At 39.8% G+C, this 19,395-nt stretch overlaps 1 protein-coding gene across 2 annotated transcripts in view; it reads left to right on the top strand.

Moving 5' to 3' along the window:
* Positions 1-19,395, top strand: part of ADAM10 (ADAM metallopeptidase domain 10) — a 155,444-nt gene that overhangs the window by 112,585 nt on the left and 23,464 nt on the right. For both annotated transcript variants that reach the window (XM_051821954.3, XM_089310446.1), the window contains exons 9-10: positions 8,252-8,415; positions 12,559-12,742. In XM_051821954.3, coding sequence (XP_051677914.1) covers positions 8,252-8,415; positions 12,559-12,742 — 348 coding nt within the window. The remainder of the gene's footprint in view (positions 1-8,251; positions 8,416-12,558; positions 12,743-19,395) is intronic.

The following is a 19,395-nucleotide window of genomic DNA, read 5'->3' as shown; positions in this document are numbered from 1 at the left end:
AACTGTAGACTATTGTTCATTAAGAATGTTTAGTCATGCAGGAGCTTCATCAGATTTTTCTTAAATCTTGGGATGTCCTTATATTTATACATACTTTTTTAAAAGATTTATTTATTTTATTTGAAAGGCAGTGTTAGAGAGAGAGAGAGAGAAAGGGGTCTTCCATCCGCTGATTCACTCCCTAGTTGGGTGCAATGGCCAGAGCTGCCAATCCAAAGCCAGGAGCCAAGAGCTTCTTCTGGGTCTCCCACGTGGGTGCAGGGGCCCTAGGACTTGGACCATCCTCTGCTGCTTTCCCAGGCCATAGCATAGAGCTGGATCGGAAGTGGAGCAGCTGGGTCTCAAACCGGTGCCCATATGGGATGCCGGTACGGCAGGCGGTGGCTTTACCCACTAAGCCACAGTGCTGGCCCCTATACATGCTGTTTAAGAGTGACAGAAAAATCCTGTGATAATTCTGAGGAGTACTGGTCAGGTATGCTGATAGGTGATCTTCTATTGGACTCTCTCTGTTGTTTTTCTCATTATTAGCATGGGATAATGGGTTTTAGGGACACTTAGTGTTTATGACTAGTTGTTTGTGGTGTTTGGGCCACCATTTGTAATGCCAAATTTTGATCAAGCAGAGTAGGCGAGTTCTGGACTGAAAACAGTTTTGTATTGTTGCCATTAGATTCTTCATGCAGGTGAAGCAGCGTACTTCCTGTGCACTTCACGAGCAAAGATAGGGTGCTAAGCTACCAGAATGAAAGAATGTGACTCTTGTAGTCAACCTTCTGGCCTCCATTTTTTCTCCCTGTTCAGCTTTTTTTTTTTTCTTCCATATTATGCTCTCTCTCTTTTATTTCAGACACCAGGACTCTTTTCCTTTTTTTCTGTTAGTCCCCCTAACTTCAACTCTTAGAAACCTTTTTTTCAGAGCTATTGGGGAAGGCCAGAGTGAGAAAGAGAAGAAATCTTTGTTCCTTTGGCCTAACACTTCCTGGTAGAGGCTACCTGCCCCAAAATGACACTGACAGCTGTCATCATTTCCTGCCCTCACAGGCTGGACTGAATTTTATCTTTATGCTTTTACAAGGAACTTTTATTTATTTGGTTTACATGATTATTTTAATAGCTGTATGAGATGTTGACATTGTTACCTTTATTTTATGTGTGAGAAAACTTCAGTTTAGAAACTTACAGACCAACCTGCTTTCATATGACTTGAAGAAAAGCATCTGGAATCTGGAGCTTGTGACTCCAGATTCAGTGCACTTGGTAGTTATTTTAGCATGAATTACTGTAACATGATAGCCTGCCTTTCTGAGAATTAGTTAAATGTTTCCTGCTGCTTAATTGAGAGTGTGTTTGTGTGTGTGTGTGTGTATTTAAAATCCATGTCCTTCTTTCATAAGACAGAGGGTTATAACATAGAATTTTGCTAGAATATTTTAATATTATATTGGTTAATTGTCATGGCATAGTGGGAAGAGCAAAGACTGGAAGCTAGGAGAATGTGTTCTTGTCTGTTTTGTCTATAAATTCAGGTAAATATTTCTTCAGCCTGTTTATTTTACATTATAATTTCTTCTGTCTTTGCCTTTCCTCTAAAAACAATATTTCTGCCTATAGATCTTCATAATGCTTGCTTTTATCTTGTTCTTTTAAAAATAGCTGTTCATAGCTATGAAGTAATCTATTATTGTTTCTTAATCTTTCATTTTTATTTGACCTAGTCTTTATTCATCCTTATTCTGGTGTGTTATTTGCTAAATTTCATTTAATTCTGGTGATAATTCACTGTTAGGTTAAGGTTAAGGTTGGACTTGAATGTACTGATGGGAAGGATTTTGTTGTGAGATTGTTAAATTAATTCTCACAGAGTAGTTACTCAGATTATTAGCTTTAGTCCTCTTCAGTGATTGGGTTGAGCTGTGAAAAACCGTAAGAGTTGAAATGTTAGTAGATAGTAGATTAGTAGATAGTAGTAGTTAGTAGTAGTTAGTAGATTTCTTATCTAAGAGTCTTTTGTATACTATTTTTTCATTTGTTCTTATTTAATACAACCTTTTTTTCCCCCAAAGATTTTTACTTATTTGAAAGAGTTACACAGAGAGAGAGAGAGACAGAGACAGAGAGACAGAGATCTTCCATCTGTTGGTTCACTCCCCAAATGGCCATGACAGCCAGGGCTGGACCAGACTGAAGCCAGGAGCCAGGAGCTTCATCTGGATCTCCTATATGGGAGGCAGGGACTCAGTTACTTGGGACATCTGCTGCTGCTTTTCCCAGGCCATTAGTAGGGAGCTGGATTGGAAGTGGACCAGCTGGGACTTGGACTGGCACCCACATGGGGTGCTGGCACTGCAGGTGGTGGATTAGGCTTAACCAACGCTGTGCCCCAATACCAGCCCCATAAAATCTTATAGTTGAGTGCTACCTTCGGTTTCTTTAATGAGAAAGACAGCACCTCCTACACAACTCCATGATATGTAGAAACAGCCAGCTAACTGGACTGCCTTAAAGGTTCTGATTTAAAATTATAAGGGCTGGGGCTGGTGCTGTGGTACAGCAGGTTAAAGCCCTGGCCTGAAGTGCTGGCATCCCATATGGGTACTGGTTCTAGTCCCAGCTGCTCCTCTTTTGATCCAGTTCTCTGCTATGGCCTGGGATAGCAGTGGAAGATGGCCCATGTCCTTAGGCCCCTGCACCCATGTGGGAGTCCCGGAAGAAGCTCTTGGCTCCTGGCTTTGGATCGGCACAGCTCCAGCCATTGCAGACAGCTGGGGAGTAAACCAGTGGATAGAAGACCTCTCTCTCTGTCACTCTTTCAACTAAATAAAATAAATAATTTTTTAAAAAATTATAAGGGGCTAGAATGGAGCCATAAAGGAGAGCCCCCAAACAAGTTGGGTCTTAAAAATGAAACAGGAAAGATTACTATAAAGTTTTTTTTTAAAAAACAGTTCTGTGGTAAGCAGGTAGCCTCTTATCTTTTGAAATATTAGCTCCTTAGTAAATTCTTAACTTGTATATCCTCTTCCCCTATTTTCATTGCTGAACTGCTCTGACACAACTCTTTTTTTTTTTTTTTAAGATTTATTTATTTATTTGAAAGTCAGAGTTACACAGAGAGAAGAGAGGTAGAGAGAGAGGTCTTCCATCCAATGGTTCACTCCCCATTGGCCGCAATGGTTGGAGCTGTGCTGATCTGAAGCCGGGAGCCAGAAGCCAGGTCTTCCACATGGGTACAGGGGCCCAAGGACTTGGGCCATTTTCTACTGCTTTCCCATCCCATAGCAGAGAGAGCTGGGTCGGAAGAGGAGCAGCCGGGACTAGAACCGGTGCTCATATGGGATGCCGGCACTTCAGGCCAGGACATTAACCTGCTGCGCCACAGCACCGGCCCTTGACACAACTTTTTTAAGAGGCCATTTCTCTGACTTACCTAAGGTGTACCCTGCTCCTACATTATCGATATTTTTTAACGATTTATTTATTTGAAATTCAGAGTTATATACAGAGAGGGAAATCTTTCATCCACTGGTTCACCCCAAAATGGCCAGAATGATCATACTGGGCCAGGCCGAATCCAGGAGCCAGAAGCCTTATCCTGGTCTCTCACATGGGTGGCAGGGGCCCAGGGACTTGGGCCATCTTCTGTTGGCACATAAGCAGAGAGTTGGATTGGTAGTGGAATATCTAGGCCTTGAAACAGCACCCATATGGGATGCCATGCTGCAGGCGGTGGCTTAAGCTGCTGCTCCACAGCACTGGCCACTGCATTATCCGTCTTAATGCTATCAGTTAACTTTATGAACATAGTCACAGTGCTTCTAGGCTACTGAATGATGCTAGCTTTGGAATTCATTGCCATAGTTAGGCCTGAAGCATTCAGTATTGCAGTGATCATTTGGAAAGAAATTTTTTGAGACATTTTCTTTGGTAGAAAAAAGCCTCTTTTGGTTGTTTGGTTGTGTTGTGTTTTTTTTTTTTTTTTTTTTTTTTTTTTTTTTTTTCAGTTTGAAAATTTTAGTTTGATTTTTATGTATTAGAATATGAAGGCATACAGAGCACAGTGAACACAGGATTCTGAAGATAACTCAGATCTATTAAATTCTTAACCTGTGGTTTGAAAATCTAATTTCAAGGCTGAGAGAATTACATCATTAGAATATTGCAATAGAACTGTTGCTATTGGCATTGTTTCTAGGTCGGGATTATCCGTGGTATGTGAACATCTCTGGACCCTACGTACTGCATTGAGTACTGCTCCTTAGACTTGAATGCCAAAGGAATGCTCTCATACTTTTCCTAATAACCTCTCTGAGAATAGGACTACTGTCTGTAGTACTATTGGGAATTATTGCTCAAATCAGTATTAGATGAGGGTACTTCAAAATATTCTTGGAAAAATGGAATTAACAGATAATGTGCATCTTCCTTGAACTTTCTGAGATGCTTCATCTGGTCAGCATGTTCCTTTTAAATTTAAGGCTCCTCACATCACATGTATTTATAAAATCTCAAAGTATTCTACTACTCTGGTATTTTGTCTAAAACTTTTTTGGGGATTGAGTCTGTTTTGAACTTTAGAAGAGATACTTTTTTCTTTTAGCTCTCATACCATCCCTTAAATAGAAAAACATATTGTTTGTTCATTCAGTCATCCATCAGTAATTGTTTTGGACTTGAATTAAAAACACATTTTATTCTTTACATTGTCATTCATAATGTTTCTTTTCTTTTTTTTTTAATTTTAAACGATTTATTTATTTGAAAGTCAGAGTTACACAGAGAGAGGAGAGGCAGAGAGAGAAAGAGGAAGAGGGAGAGAGGTCTTCCATCTGTTGGATCACTCCCCAATTGACCACAACAGCCGGAGCTGTATGATCCAAAGTTAGGAGCCAGGAGCTTCTTCTGGGTCTCCCATGTGGGTGCAGGGGCCCAAGGACTTGGGTCATCTTCTACTGCTTTCCCAGGCCATAGCAGAGAGCTGGATTGGAAGTGGAGCAGCTGGGTCTCGAATCAGCGCCCATATGGGATGCCGGTGCTTCAGGCCAGGGCATTAACCCGCTGCTCCACAGCACTGGCCCCAGGCCCCATAATGCTTCTTTTCAGTGATGACTGTATATAGTAATATTTAAATTTTAAAATATATAGCAATTCCTGAGCTGCAGTTATGGCTTACATATGGGTATATATTATATCACTAATTGAGTTTCTAGCATATCAAAACTCACTGTAGTATTTGAAAAATTAAACCATAACTTTTAAAAATTAGATGCAGTACTTTATTACTTCTTATATTGGGTTAGACCAACGTAATCGTAAGCTATTCGTCTGTAATAAAAATTAAGCTTTTGTATAAGCAACAATCTTCAAGAACAAAAATAATTGTTCAAAAAATTAAGCAAGATATAAATTACAAAGAGTATATTTCTGAAGAGTACACTCAAATTTACTTATGATCTTCCCTTATAGCTATACCCTAACAAAACAAGAAGGTATATGTTATGAGAGTTGAAAAAGTAGTATCAGAATTTTAAAATACTCCCTTTCCCTCCCACCCCTCTGATAAAGATTTGCAGCATGGAGTCTTCTGGGCTTAATTCAAGTTTGACAGTGCTGCACTGGACCAATTTGCATGTGATAAATCTTAACTAAGGCAGGATATTAATTTGCAGTTTTTAGGACTGTAATATGTGGATCATAATTACTACAGAGTATTTTTTTCATACCTTTTCTAGTTTCTAGAGATGGTAATGATTGTAGGCCTTTGGACTCATTTCCAGAAACAAAATTAGTTTAAGGAAATTATTATTCATAAATCATTTGCTGTTTTCCCTTTATTCAGTTTTCTATGTAGAAAAGGAAGTGCTGGGTTAAATCTATATGTTCCTCAATCTCTTAGTTTACTTTTTTTGTGAATCGTGTTATTTCAGTTTTCTAAATGATAAATTCAAATTTATTTTTTTGCTTTGTATTTTCTTACATTTATTAGGGACGGGGCAACATTTGCACTATAGTATCATACTGTTTTTACAAATTGATTTTTTTAAAAAATTTATTTGAAAGGCAGAGTTACAGAGAGAAAAGGAGAGACAGAGAGAGAGGTCTTCTATCTGCTGGATCACACAGTGGCTCTGAAGCTGGGCCTATCTGAAGCCAGGGGCCAGGAGCTTCTTCCACATCTCTCACATGAGTGCTGGTGTCCAAGCGCTTGGGGCATCTTCCACTGTTTTCCCAGGCCATTAGCAGGGAGCTGGATTGGAATTGGAGCAGCTGGAACACGAACTGGTACCCATATGGGATGCCAGCACTGCAGGCAGTGGCTTAACCTATTTTGCCACAGTGCTGACCCCTACAAATTGATTTTGAGTTGCCTTCTTTTACATACTCTATCAAGTATTATAAATATTACTTTTTTAAAATTTATTGACTTGGTTGTAGATTTGTGTGTAAGACACTAATTTGAAATAATTTGATCAGTTATCATAACACCTTAATCCAATTTATTGAAGCTTCTCTGTAGAAGTCTTTAATAAAGTTAAAAGAAAATGTGGTCTTCTCAGCGCAATGTATATAAAGGCATGGATTGTATATAAAGCATATGTATATAAAGGCTAGATTCTGATCCCTCTGTTAGTCTTTTTTTTTTAATTAATTAATTTCCTTTGAAAGAGTTACAGAGAGGAGAGGCAGAGAGAGAGAGACAGAGGTCTTCCATTCGCTGAGTCACTCTGCAGATGGCTGCAATGGCCTGAGCTGTGCCTATCTGAAGCCAGGAGCTTCTTTTGGGTTTCCCACACAGATGCAGAGGCCCAAGGACTTGAGCCATCTTCTGCTGCATTGCCAGGCCATAGCAGAGGGCTGGATCAGAAGTGGAGTAGCCAGGTCTCCAACTGGCACCCATATGGGATGCTGGCACTATAGGCTGTGACTTTATCCACTATGCCACAGCGCCAGCCCTGTTACTCTTTTTGGAATTTCTTCTATTACTGCCTTTAGTTGTGAAAGCACTGTCATTTGGATATTTAACTCTGAGGTTTCTATTAATGAAGAGATGAACTAAAATGATTTAATATGCTTAATGTGAGTAGAAATACGCTTTTCTCTTAAATTTGAAAATATTCTCAGGACCTGGTGCTGTGGCGTAGCGGGTAAAGCTACCACCTGCATCCCATATGGGCGCCAGTTCAAGTCCTGGCTGCTGCACTTCCAATACAACTCTCTGCTATGGCCTGGGAAAGCAGTCGATGATGGCCCAAGTCCTTGGGCCTGTGCACCCCTGTGAGAGACCCGGAAGAAGCTCTGGGCTCCTAGTTTTGGATCAGTGCAACTCCGATCATTGTGGCCAACTGGGGAGCGAACCAGTGGATGGAAGACCTCTCTCTCTCTCTCTCTCTCTCTCTCTCTCTCTCTCTCTCTCTGGTTCTCTTTCTCTCTCTGTGTAACTCTGCCTTTCAAATAATAAATAAATCTTTTAAAAAAAATTCTCAAGGCACACTAAATATCCTAATTTAATTTTTAAACTAATTTAAAAAATTCAAATCTGATGAGAAGTTGTAAGAATAGTATAGTGAACCCCTGAACCCCTGAGTGAGTAATCGTTTATTAATATTTGCCTCATTTGTTTTGTTTTCCTTCCTTCCTTCCCACCTTGTTTCTTTCTTTATTTCCCCATCTCTTCTTCTTCTTCTTCTTTTTTTTTTTTTAAACTCATCCAACATTTTCTTTTTTATAAATACAGTGTGTCTCAGGACAGTGAATCACATACTCAGGTGTATCTTTGGTATTTGTAGAAGTGACTTTCTCACAATTTCCTTAGTTTCTTTAACTTTCATTTAACTTAAATATAAATTTTCTTTCTAAAGTATGAAAAGGCATAGACTTTGACTCATTGTAAATATTGATATATTCAAATTTAAAGGAAACTTAAATATTTGCTTTGCTAACTTCAGTGAGAGCAAAAATTTGAGTCCATTTTGGTGATGAAGAAGAACATTTTATAAGAGCTGTAAATTAGTCAGTCCTGGAAGTTTCTTTATGGGTATTGTAAAAACTTTTATTTGAGAATATTTTATCATCTTGGACAAAAGAAACTTTTGAGAAGTTGGGTGTTCATTTGAATAACAGTTGTGTTTTATAAAAATGTTTTAATTTAATGTAGATTTTTAGCATTAACTTTTTTTGGAGAGGGAAAGAGGTGCTAATGTATCCTTTTTTTTAATGTATCGTTTTTCACTTTGCTTTTGTTCTGAATTAGGAAGCTCTGGAGGAATATGTGAAAAAAGTAAACTCTATTCAGATGGTAAAAAGAAGTCCTTGAACACTGGAATTATCACTGTTCAGAACTATGGGTCTCATGTACCCCCCAAAGTCTCTCACATTACTTTTGCTCATGAAGTGGGACATAACTTTGGATCTCCAGTAAGTGTTGCCTAATTATTGGGTTTCTTTTAATAAAAAGTTATTAGCCTAATTTTTATGTTGAGTGATTTTTGTTTACAGTGAAAACAAATATATGTGTGAATGTTTAGTTTTTATATGTCAGAAACACAGTAATATAATTGACTATACTGAAAACGGAAGATCATATATCTGTGATTAAAATAAGTAATGTAAGTGTAACAATGCCAGAATTCTGTGAAGGTGAGGGATTTTGTGTGGCTTTTTCAGAAAAAATATCTGTATCTTGTAGCCCTACAACAGTGCCTGGGACATAATATACTCAGATACCTTTTTAATGAAAACTACTTTTCATTTTTTAAAGTACATTTAAAATCTGGAAAATATAGAATTTTTTTTTTTCTGGGGCAGAAAGAGGACTTTGTTTCTGTTCAAATATTGCTAGGGATTTTCTTGACTTTTGCTTTTGTACTGTGGAATGGAGTTGATATTTTAAAATCTTTTATTAAGAAAGATTTCTTCTTCTTCTTCTTCTTCTTTTTTTTTTAAAGATTTATTTATTACTTGAAAGGCAGAGTTACAGAGAGGCAGAGGCAGAGAGAGACAGAGAGAAAGGTTTTCCATATGCTGGTTCATTCCCCAACTGTGCCATGCAAAGCCAGGAGCCAGGAGCGTCTTCCATGTCTTTCACGTGGGTGCAGGGGCCCAAGGGCTTGGGCCATCTTCTCCTGCTTTCCCAGGCCATAGCAGAGAGCTGGATTGGAAGTGGAGCAGCCAGAACTCAAACCGCTGACCGTATGGGATGCTGGCACTGCAGGCAGCAGCTTTACCTGCTGTGCCACAGCACCAGCCACAGGAAAGATTTTTAACATACACAAAAGTGAAGAAAAAAACATTATACAATAAACTTTCATATGCCCATTATCCAGAACAGAAATCAGAAAACTTTATAAAGGGCCTATTAATAAACATTTTGGGGGCCGGCGCCTTGGCTCAATAGGCTAATCCTCCACCTTGCGGCGCCAGCACACCGGGTTCTAGTCCCGGTCGGGGTGCCGGATTCTGTCCCAGTTGCTCCTCTTCCGGGCCAGCTCTCTGCTATGGCCCGGGAGGCCCTGCACCCGCATGGGAGACCAGGAGAAGCACCTGGCTCCTGGCTTCGGATCAGTGCGATGTGCCGGCTGCATTGGAAGGTGAACCAACGGCAAAAAAGGAAGACCTTTCTCTCTGTCTCTCTCTCTCTCACTATCCACTCTGCCTGTCAAAAAAAAAAAAAAAAAAAAAAGTAAATAAATAAACATTTTGGGTCAATATTTGGTCTCTGTTGGGTAATTGTTTTTACAGTCCTTAAGTGTTGAAAAACCATTCTTACCATCGGCATTATAAAAACAAGCTGTGGGCTACAGTTTTATCAAACCCTGATTCAGAGTCAACAATGATCGAGATTGTGTCATATCTACTTGCTGTATCCCTTTTTTTGCTTTGCTAAGGTATTTAAAGCAAATTCATCTATCCTTACATATTATTGTATGCATTTCTGAAAAAAAATTTTCTTAGATACCCAAATGTGATTATTACAGCTAGCAAAATTAATAGCAGTCCTTGATATTATTTAATACTTAGTCCGTTATATTGTCTCCCCCAAGATTTATTTTTTTTTTTATTTGAAAGCAGAGTTAGAGAGAGAGAGCGATCTTTCATTCACTGGTTAATGGTTCATACCCCAAATGGCTGCAATGGCCAGGTTGAGCCAGAACAGAGCCAGCAGCTGGGATCTTTATCCAGGTCTCCGATGGGGATGGCAGGAGCATCACAGGCAGTGGCTTAACCTGTTATACCACATATCCTGTTACATCAGCCCCATATTGGTTTTTAAAGTATATTCTGTCTTTGTGATTTTGGTAGAGCTTATTCAGGTAGCAAGTTTGGGAGAATTTCACTTAAAAACTGTATATCAATTCAAATACTTATAAAATTGGAAATTTTTGTGATTTTAAAAATAAGTTGTATACTTGAAGGTTACAATCCCCTAAGTTCTCTAAGTTTGTAAAATATAAGTGCCATTGGGACTGGCACTGTGGCATAGCGAGTAAAGCTGCTGCCTACAGTGCTGGCAACTTATATGGGCAGCAGTTCGAGTCCCAGATGCTCCACTTCTGATCCAGCTCTCTGCTAATGTGCCCGGAAAAAGTAGCAGAGGATGGCCCAAGTCCTTGGGCCCCTGCACCTATGTTGGGGACCCAGAAGAAGATCCTGGCTCCTGACTTCAGATTGGCTCAGCTCTGGCTATTTCAACCAATTGGGGAATGAGCCAGTGGACAGAAGACCTCTCTACATCTCTACCTCTCTCTGTAGTTCTGTCTTTCTAATAAATAAATCTTTTAAAAGTATATATTTTATATATTTATAATATATATATAAAAGTGCCATCTAACTAAGTTCTAAGTTTTTCCTCTTTTAAGTGCCAATCAGAAATTAATAATTATTATCAATATTTCTGGGTAAATTATTTAAAATTGTTTACTGTCACTATCAACTTTATTTATTTATTTATATGATTTATACATTTATCTGAAAGGCAGAGTGACAGAGAACTAGAATTAGAGATATCTTCCATCTACTGGTTCACTCCCTAGCTGCCCTCAGTAGTTAGGGCTAAGTCAGGCCAAAGACAGGAGCCAAGAACTCCATCTGGGTTTCTCACATGGGTGGCAGTGATCCAACCATATAGGTATCATTGCTATGGGTCCTCATTAGCAGAGCTAGGACTCTGACCCAGGCACACTGATGTAAGGTGACTGTATCCCAACTGCCATCTGAACTACTAGGCCAAGTACCTAGTGCCTCCTAGTGCTTTAGTGCCTCCTTGGATAATATTGAACATTCTTAATACTTACTAAATTGAAAAATGGTGAGATAGTCTATGGTGACTTCAAGTATTATATAGTATTAGATTTTTTTTCCTCTTAAACTATACTATTGAGAATAATCTTAGTGCCCATACCTTACCAGAAACCAAATTAAATTGTATCAAGTGAAAGCATGAAGCAAGATAATATTGGAGAACAGGACTGAGTTGTTAAATTCTGAATCCAGATTTAGGATAAAGGTAAGAGGTGTTGGGAGGTGTGATATTGGAGGCCGTTGCCTCAGATTGGAGGGTAAAAAATAAAAATAGTTTAGATCAGCGCCAGGGAAAAACATAATACCCAAGGGGAATGTAGAGTTGTTGGGTATTCAAAACAAGATTTTAGTTAAATAGAATGGTTACACTAGAACCCAGTGTTTTTTCTTAAGCTAGAACATGGTGTTTTTCACCCCTTCTAATGTGTTCCAAATTGTTTGAGGAGCATTGTGAGTTTGTTTTAATGCATATCTCTTGGGAGTCGGGGCTGCTGGAATCTTACAGTGTCTCAGCTCAGCACTGGTCTCAGTGTTGGTTGTATTAAGTGTGATTATTTTGAAAAAATTTAGAGAGCTGTGCTTTGGTACTTTTCTATATGTACCTGACACATCAATAACATTTCTAATAGCAAAACCCACTTCTGTGCATATACACATAACTGTCTTCTATTCATTCTGCAAAGCTGTGTTTTTGGTTTTATTGCTTGATTTTTTTTCTAATTTTCATTTTAAATAGGTCACCGTGTTTCTATCCCTAGTCAGCATTTTTACTTCTTTCTTATATACTGATGAATGAGTTAGCTGTCTTAGATTCCTGTTCTGGATGTGCCTGGCCCCTTGTCAGTCTCTCTGTTTTCTTTCTTTTGTCTATCCCACCTTTGTTTTCTCTGAATTAGTCATAATATGTAATTTAGCATGTATTTTAAAGAATATTTAATAGTTTTAAAGTAGCTTATGTGATTGTTACTACTTTTATAAATAGGTGGACTTATTTTTAATAGATTTTTATTAAGGTTTTTCTTTGATTCTGGCCCCCGCTTACAAAGCTATACATTGTTGTTATTAGACCTGTACTGATTTTCCCTCCCTTCTGAGGAGGAGCCCATGAAAAGAGAGAATTGTTTTCCTATTTTAAGGTCCTTTCTAAAGGAGAGTCCACAAGCTTCCATTGTTCTTCTAATGAGAAAATTACATTTAGTCAGATGGCCTGAAAACCTTCTTTTACTTCCTGTTTATATAACTCTATATTCTGTTTGACAGCATGATTCTGGAACAGAGTGCACACCAGGAGAATCTAAGAATTTAGGACAAAAAGAAAATGGCAATTATATCATGTATGCAAGAGCAACATCTGGTGATAAACTTAACAACAATAAATTCTCACTCTGTAGTATTAGAAATATAAGCCAAGTTCTTGAGAAGAAGAGAAACAACTGTTTTGTTGGTATGTATATTTTCCAACGTTTTATTATGAACATTTTTAAACATTCAGAAAACATGAAAGAATTATACCCACCACGCATATTTCACAGTTAACACTTTCCTATTTTTATCAAATATTTTTATTCATTTATTTTTATTTATTTAAAGGGCAGTGTTCCAGAAAGTGAGAGGGGGAGAGAGAGAGAGAGTTTTTCAGTCTGCTGGTTCACTCCCCAAAGGGCCGCAATGGCCGGGGCTGGGCCAGGCCAAAGCCAGGAGCCAGGGGCTTCATCCACAGCTCCCACATGGGCACAAGGACCCAAGGAGTTGGGCCATCTTCCACTACTTTCCCAAGAGCATTAGCAGGAAACTGGATCAGAAGTGGAGCAGCCGGGACTCAAACTGGCACCTATGTGGGATGCCAGCACTGCAGGCGCTGTACAATCTGTTATACCACAATGCCAGCCCCTCAAATATTTATTTATTTATTTTAAAATATATACTTATTAGTTTGAAAGGCAGAGTTACACAGAATGAGGGAGAGGCAGAGAGAGAGAGAGAGAGAGAGAGGTCTTCATCTGCTGGTTCACTCCCCAGATGGCTGCAAAGGCTGGAGCTAGGCCACTGTTAGGGCAGGAGCCAGGAGCTTCTTCTAGGTCTCCCACATGAGTACAGGGGCCCAAGGACTTGGGTCATCTTCCACTGCTTTCCCAGGTGCATTAGCAGGGAGTTGGATCAGAGCTGGAGAAGCCGGGACAAGAACAAGCACCTCTATGGGATGCCGGCGCTACAGGCAGAGCTTAACCCACTAAGCTGCAGCACTAGCCCTGAGATACTTATTAATCTATCCATCCTTCATCTCATATTTTTTCTCACTCCAATTTAAAATCAGTTGCAGGCATACTTGATCCCTAGGCATTGTAGTCTATGCATCATTGACTAGACTTCAGTATTGTTCTTTTTAAACATTTATTTATTTATTGGTGGGAGGGGGTACAGGGAGGAGAAATAGAAGGAGAGATATCTCATCTGCTGGTTCACTGCCCAAATGCCTGCAAAAATTGGCCTGGGACTGGGCTTTGCTGGGTCAAAGCAGAGAGCTGGATCTCAGTTTAGGTCTCTCACATGGAGTGGGAGGAACCCAACTACTTGAGCCATCACCTGCTACCTCTCAGAATCTGCATCAACAGGAAAGTGGAATCAGGAGCCAAGAGTCAAACCCAGGGACTCTGATGTATAGTGTGGGCATCTCAACCAGCATATTAACCCCTGGGCCAAATGCCCACCCCTGAAGTTATTTTGATGATTTTTATATAAGAAAAATGCATGTGTTATAAATGTACCATTTGATGAGTTTTGACACATGTATTTGCCTGTATAAACTATGCAGCTTTTAAGATAGGGAACATCTATTAACTCAGAAAATACCTTTATTCCCTTTTTCAGCTAATCTCTGCCATCAGTTCACTTCTAGAGGCAAGCCCTCTGTTTGATTTTATCATATATTTATTTTACTTCTTTTAAAATTTCATGGGAATGGAATTATACAGTTTGAACACTTTTGTTGAAAGTTGCTTTTCGGGCCGGCGCCGCAGCTCACTAGGCTAATCCTCCGCCTAGCGGCGCCGGCACACCGGGTTCTAGTCCCAGTCGGGGCGCCGGATTCTGTCCCGGTTGCCCCTCTTCCAGGCCAGCTCTCTGCTGTGGCCCGGGAGTGCAGTGGAGGATGGCCCAAGTGCTTGGGCCCTGCACCCCATGGGAGACCAGGAAAAGCACCTGGCTCCTGGCCCCTGCCATCGGATCATCGCGGTGTGCCGGCCGCAGCGCGCCGGCCGCGGCGGCCATTGGAGAGTGAACCAACGGCAAAAGGAAGACCTTTCTCTCTGTCTCTCTCTCTCACTGTCCACTCTGCCTGTCAAAAAAAAAAAAAAAAAAAAAAAAAAAAAGTTGCTTTTCATCAACATAATAACTTGAGATTCATCTTTAGTGTTTTATTCCTTTTTTCTTGTTGGGTAGTATTATGGTGTATGAATGTTTTACAGGTTTTACATCCTCTCTCCCATTGATAACCACCTGGGCTTTTGGGTTTGTGCTACTATGAATAAAGCTGCTGTAAAATTATTTTTTCTTATTTTAGTGAAAAAAGATAAATTTTTGCCATTTTAACTGTATAATCCAGTGGTGGTAATTATACTCACAGTGTTGTAGAACCATCACAATTCATTTCTGTACTGTTTCTCATCACCCCAAATCAAAATTCTATAACCATTAAGCAGTAGTTCCTGCTTTCTTCTCCCCTCAGTAATTAGTAATCTCTACTTTCTTTCTGTATGAATTAGCCTATTCTAGGTACCTCATTTAAGTGGGATCACAGTTGTTCTTTTATGTCTGGTTTATTTTGTGTAGCATATTTTTAAGGTGCATCCATGTTAAAGCATATATCAGAACTCTATTCCTTTTTATAGCTGAGTATATTCCATTATGTGGATATATATTTATATACCTTTTGTTTTTCCATGGTTCTCTTATGCCTCACATGCGGCGTTTACCATATTTAACCTGTGATGTTTAATATGCTCTAAATATTCTTCTTTGTCTCATGTATTTTTGTGATCTTTGTCACAGGTTGTAAGTTATTTAAGGGTGAATATTAAGGCCTATTCACATTTGTTCGTATCAAAGTGGAATTAAACATACAAGCATTGAAGGAGAAATTTCTGAGAAAGTTTTCTAAATAAGTGTGACTTTTTTTTTAAGACTTATTTATTTGAAAGTCAGAGTTACACAGAGAGAGGAGAGGCAGAGAGAGAGAGAGAGAGAGAGAGAGAGAGGTCTTCCATCTGATGGTTCACTCCCCAATTGGCTGCAACAGCCAGATCTGCGCCGATCTGAAGCCAGGAGCTAGGAGCCAGGAGTCAGGAGCCTACCTCCTCTGGGTCTCCCACTTGGGTGCAGGGGCCCAAGGACTTTGACCGTCTTCCACTGCTTTCCCAGGCCACAGCAGAGAACTAGATTGGAAGTGGAGCAGCCAGGTCTTGAACTGGCGCCCATATGGGTTGCCAGCATTTCAGGCCAGGGCGTTAACCCACTGCACCACAGTGCCTGCCCAGCTTTTGTTTTCAACTGAAATTTTTATTGAGAAAGTTGTAGATCCACATACATTTGTAAGAAATAGAAGATTCTGTGTTGCTTTCATACCCCTCCTCCACCAGTGGTAATACTTTGCAAAGCTATAGAACAATATTATAACCTCGGATATTGGCATTGATACATACAATCCACAGATCTTACTCTGCTTTTTCTAGTTTTTCATGTTCTCATTTCTCTGTGTATATTTAATTCCATACATTCTTATCATATGTATAGGTATCTGTATCCACAACTACAGCCACGATTCAAGATTGTTCCGTCAGCACAAAAGTCCCTCATTGTTGCCTCCCACCTTCCTGCTGTCCCTCCTCCACCCTACTAATCTGTTTCCCATTTCTGATTTTTCGTCATTTCAAAAGTGTTATATATATAAAGGGGATCATACAGAATATAATCTTCTGGGAGTCACTCAGCATAATTCCCTGCAGGTTCATCTACATTGTTTCTGTATCGATAGTTTGTTCCTCTTTGTTGCTAAATATTAGTTCCATGGTATATATGACCCATAATTTGTTTAACCATTCACCTATTAAAGGAGATCTATTCTATTTCCAGTGTTTGGTTGTTAGAAATAAAGGAACTATAAATATTTATGTACAGGGGTTTTTTTAAATCTAAACTTAAATTTTTATTTCTTTGGGATAAGACTCCACAAATCTAGTAGATGGACCATATAATAATTGCTTCTTTTGTTTAGTATGAAACTGCCAAACTGTGTTTCAATGTGCCTGTGCTATTCTTACCAGTAATGTATGAATGATCCAGTTTTCTTTGTCTTCACCAGCATTTAGTGTTTTCACTATTTTTTGTTTTAGTCATTCTGATAGGTATTTAGTATATCTTATGTTTTTTTCTCCCAAAGATTTATTTATTTGTTTGAAAGTCAGATTAAGAGAGAGAGAGAGGAAGAGAGAAAGAGATTGTCCATCCACTGGTTTGCTCAGAGAGAGAGAGAGAGAGAGAGAGAGAGAGAGAGATTGTCCATCCACTGGTTCACTCCCTACATGGCCAGAACAGCCAGGACTGAGCCAGACTGAAGCCAGGAGCCAGGAGCTTCTTCCAGATCTCCCATGTGGGTAGTAGCAGGGGCCCAAGCACCTGAGCCATCTTTCTTTGCTTTCCCAGACCATTTGCAAGGAAGTGGATCAGAAATGGAGCAGCCGGGACACGAACCTGGGCCCATATGAGTTGGCATTGCAGGCAATGGCTGTACATGCTACGCCATAACACCAACTCCTACTTTATGGTTTTAATTGGCACTTCTCTGATAACTACTGATGTTGGACATCTTTTCTTTTGCTTATTTTCCATCTGTATATTTTCTTTTGTATTTATTGTTTTTAAAATATTTATTTGAAGCCGGCGCCATGGCTCAATAGGCTAATCCTCCGCCTTGCAGCGCCGGTACACCGGGTTCTAGTCCCGGTCGGGGCGCCGGATTCTGTCCCGGTTGCCCCTCTTCCAGGCCAGCTCTCTGCTGTGGCCAGGGAGTGCAGTGGAGGATGGCCCAAGTGCTTGGGCCCTGCACCCCATGGGAGACCAGGAGAAGCACCTGGCTCCTGGCTTCAGATCAGCGTGGTGCGCCGGCTGCAGCAGCCATTGGAGGGTGAACCAACGGCAAAAGGAAGACCTTTCTCTCTGTCTCTCTCTCACTGTCCACTCTGCCTATCCAAAAAAAAAAAAAAAAAAAAACCCTATATATATATATTTGAAAAGCAGAGTTAGTAAGAGACAGAGAATGAGATAGCAAGATTGCAATCTTCTGTCTGCTGGCTCATTCCCCAAAAGTGTACAGCTGCTGGGCCTGGACCAACTTGAAGCCAGGAGCCAGGAACTCCATCTGGGTCTCCCATGTGGATGGTATGGATCATCCCTTGCCTCCCAGGTACATTAACAGGAACCTAGATTGGAAGTGTGGAGTAGCCAGGACTCTAAACAAGCCCTAGTTGAATCCACTGTGCCAGAAGCTGCCCACTGTCTCTGTATTTTCTTTGGCTCAATGTCTGTTCATGTTTTTTGTTTTTTCCTGATGGTTTTTTGTGTGTTGAGTCAAAGATTCTTTTTTTTTTTATTTTATTTTATTTTTTATTTTTTTTTTATTTTTTGACAGGCAGAGTGGACAGTGAGAGAGAGAGACAGAGAGAAAGGTCTTCCTTTGCCGTTGGTTCACCCTCCAATGGCCGCCGTGGCCAGCGCGCTGCGGCCGGCACACCGCGCTGATCCGATGGCAGGAGCCAGGAGCCAGGTGCTTTTCCTGGTCTCCCATGGGGTGCAGGGCCCAAGCACCTGGGCCATCCTCCACTGCACTCCCGGGCCACAGCAGAGAGCTGGCCTGGAAGAGGGGCAACCGGGACAGAATCCGGCGCCCCAACCGGGACTAGAACCCGGTGTGCCGGCGCCACAAGGCGGAGGATTAGCCTAGTGAGCCGCGGCGCCGGCCCAAAGATTCTTAATACAGTCTAGATATTAGTTGTCTGTCAGGTACTGGTTTACAGATATTTCCTTTCAGTCTATAACTTCTCTTTTCATGCTTTTCACAATCTTTGGATTTTTCTTCTAGAGCTTGCCTTTTCTTTTAAAGGCACAGATTGAAATAGCATTGATGTTATTTTTGTTATTATTGTCATTGTCAGGGATAGTTTTTCTAATACTTCCCAAGTTCTTTGCTAAAATACCTACAGAGCAATATGCTCATTTTTAAAGGTCAGCATCAGTCAGGAAATGTGCTTTGACTACATGGCTTACAAATAAAGCATCTATAAACTATGGAGTGCTATATTGATTCTTTATTTGTAAACTCTGTTTTCACAGTAAATTTTCTGATTGAAGTTAACCTTTAAAAATGAGCATATTATGGGGAAGGAAATTTATTTTTTGAATTATAAATAAATGTGCATCTTGAGATTTTCGCATTTCAACAGTACTTTTGTGTATTTAAGCTGTTGGGAAATAGCTAGTTTGAAGTAATCATGTATGAGATGAAAATGAGTAGTAAATATTGCAGTAAGAGTTTTCTGACTGTCATTTCTCCTTTTATCCTAATTTGTATGTCACTTGAATTATAATTGCTAGAGCTTTGAAAATCATTATTATTTACTTAATACATACATATGTGCACATGTCTGTTTCTAGTTTTAGGAAACATAAGAGATGGAATAAAATGAAACCAGGATTGTTGGATTGTTCATCGATCTCTGAGTTTTCCTTTAATAGTTGTGGATAAGGACAAGAGAAAGCCTTCTGGATTTAAAACTAATCCTTCTGAAATATTTTTGATTGAGATGTGTTGCCTTCTACTTACTGAGTTCTCAGTTTAAAACCTGTGCTGTGACTCTTTTCCACACTGATTTGGTATAGTAGAAAAAAAAAGTGCATCTGATTTTAAACATAGGAGACCTTGAGTTTAATTTGTGGTTTTCTCCATTCTGGGATATGTGGTCTCAAAGAAGTCACAAATCCCTGGAAGTTTGTTTTCTTTTCTAGAAAATGAAGGCATTTGATTTTTCTTATTCCCAGTAGATGCTA

The sequence above is a fragment of the Oryctolagus cuniculus genome, chromosome 12 (assembly GCF_051225735.1).
Source record: "Oryctolagus cuniculus isolate XC-2025 breed Fujian yellow rabbit chromosome 12, ASM5122573v1, whole genome shotgun sequence".
NCBI lineage: Eukaryota > Metazoa > Chordata > Mammalia > Lagomorpha > Leporidae > Oryctolagus > Oryctolagus cuniculus.
This window is presented reverse-complemented; position numbering and strand designations above follow the sequence as displayed.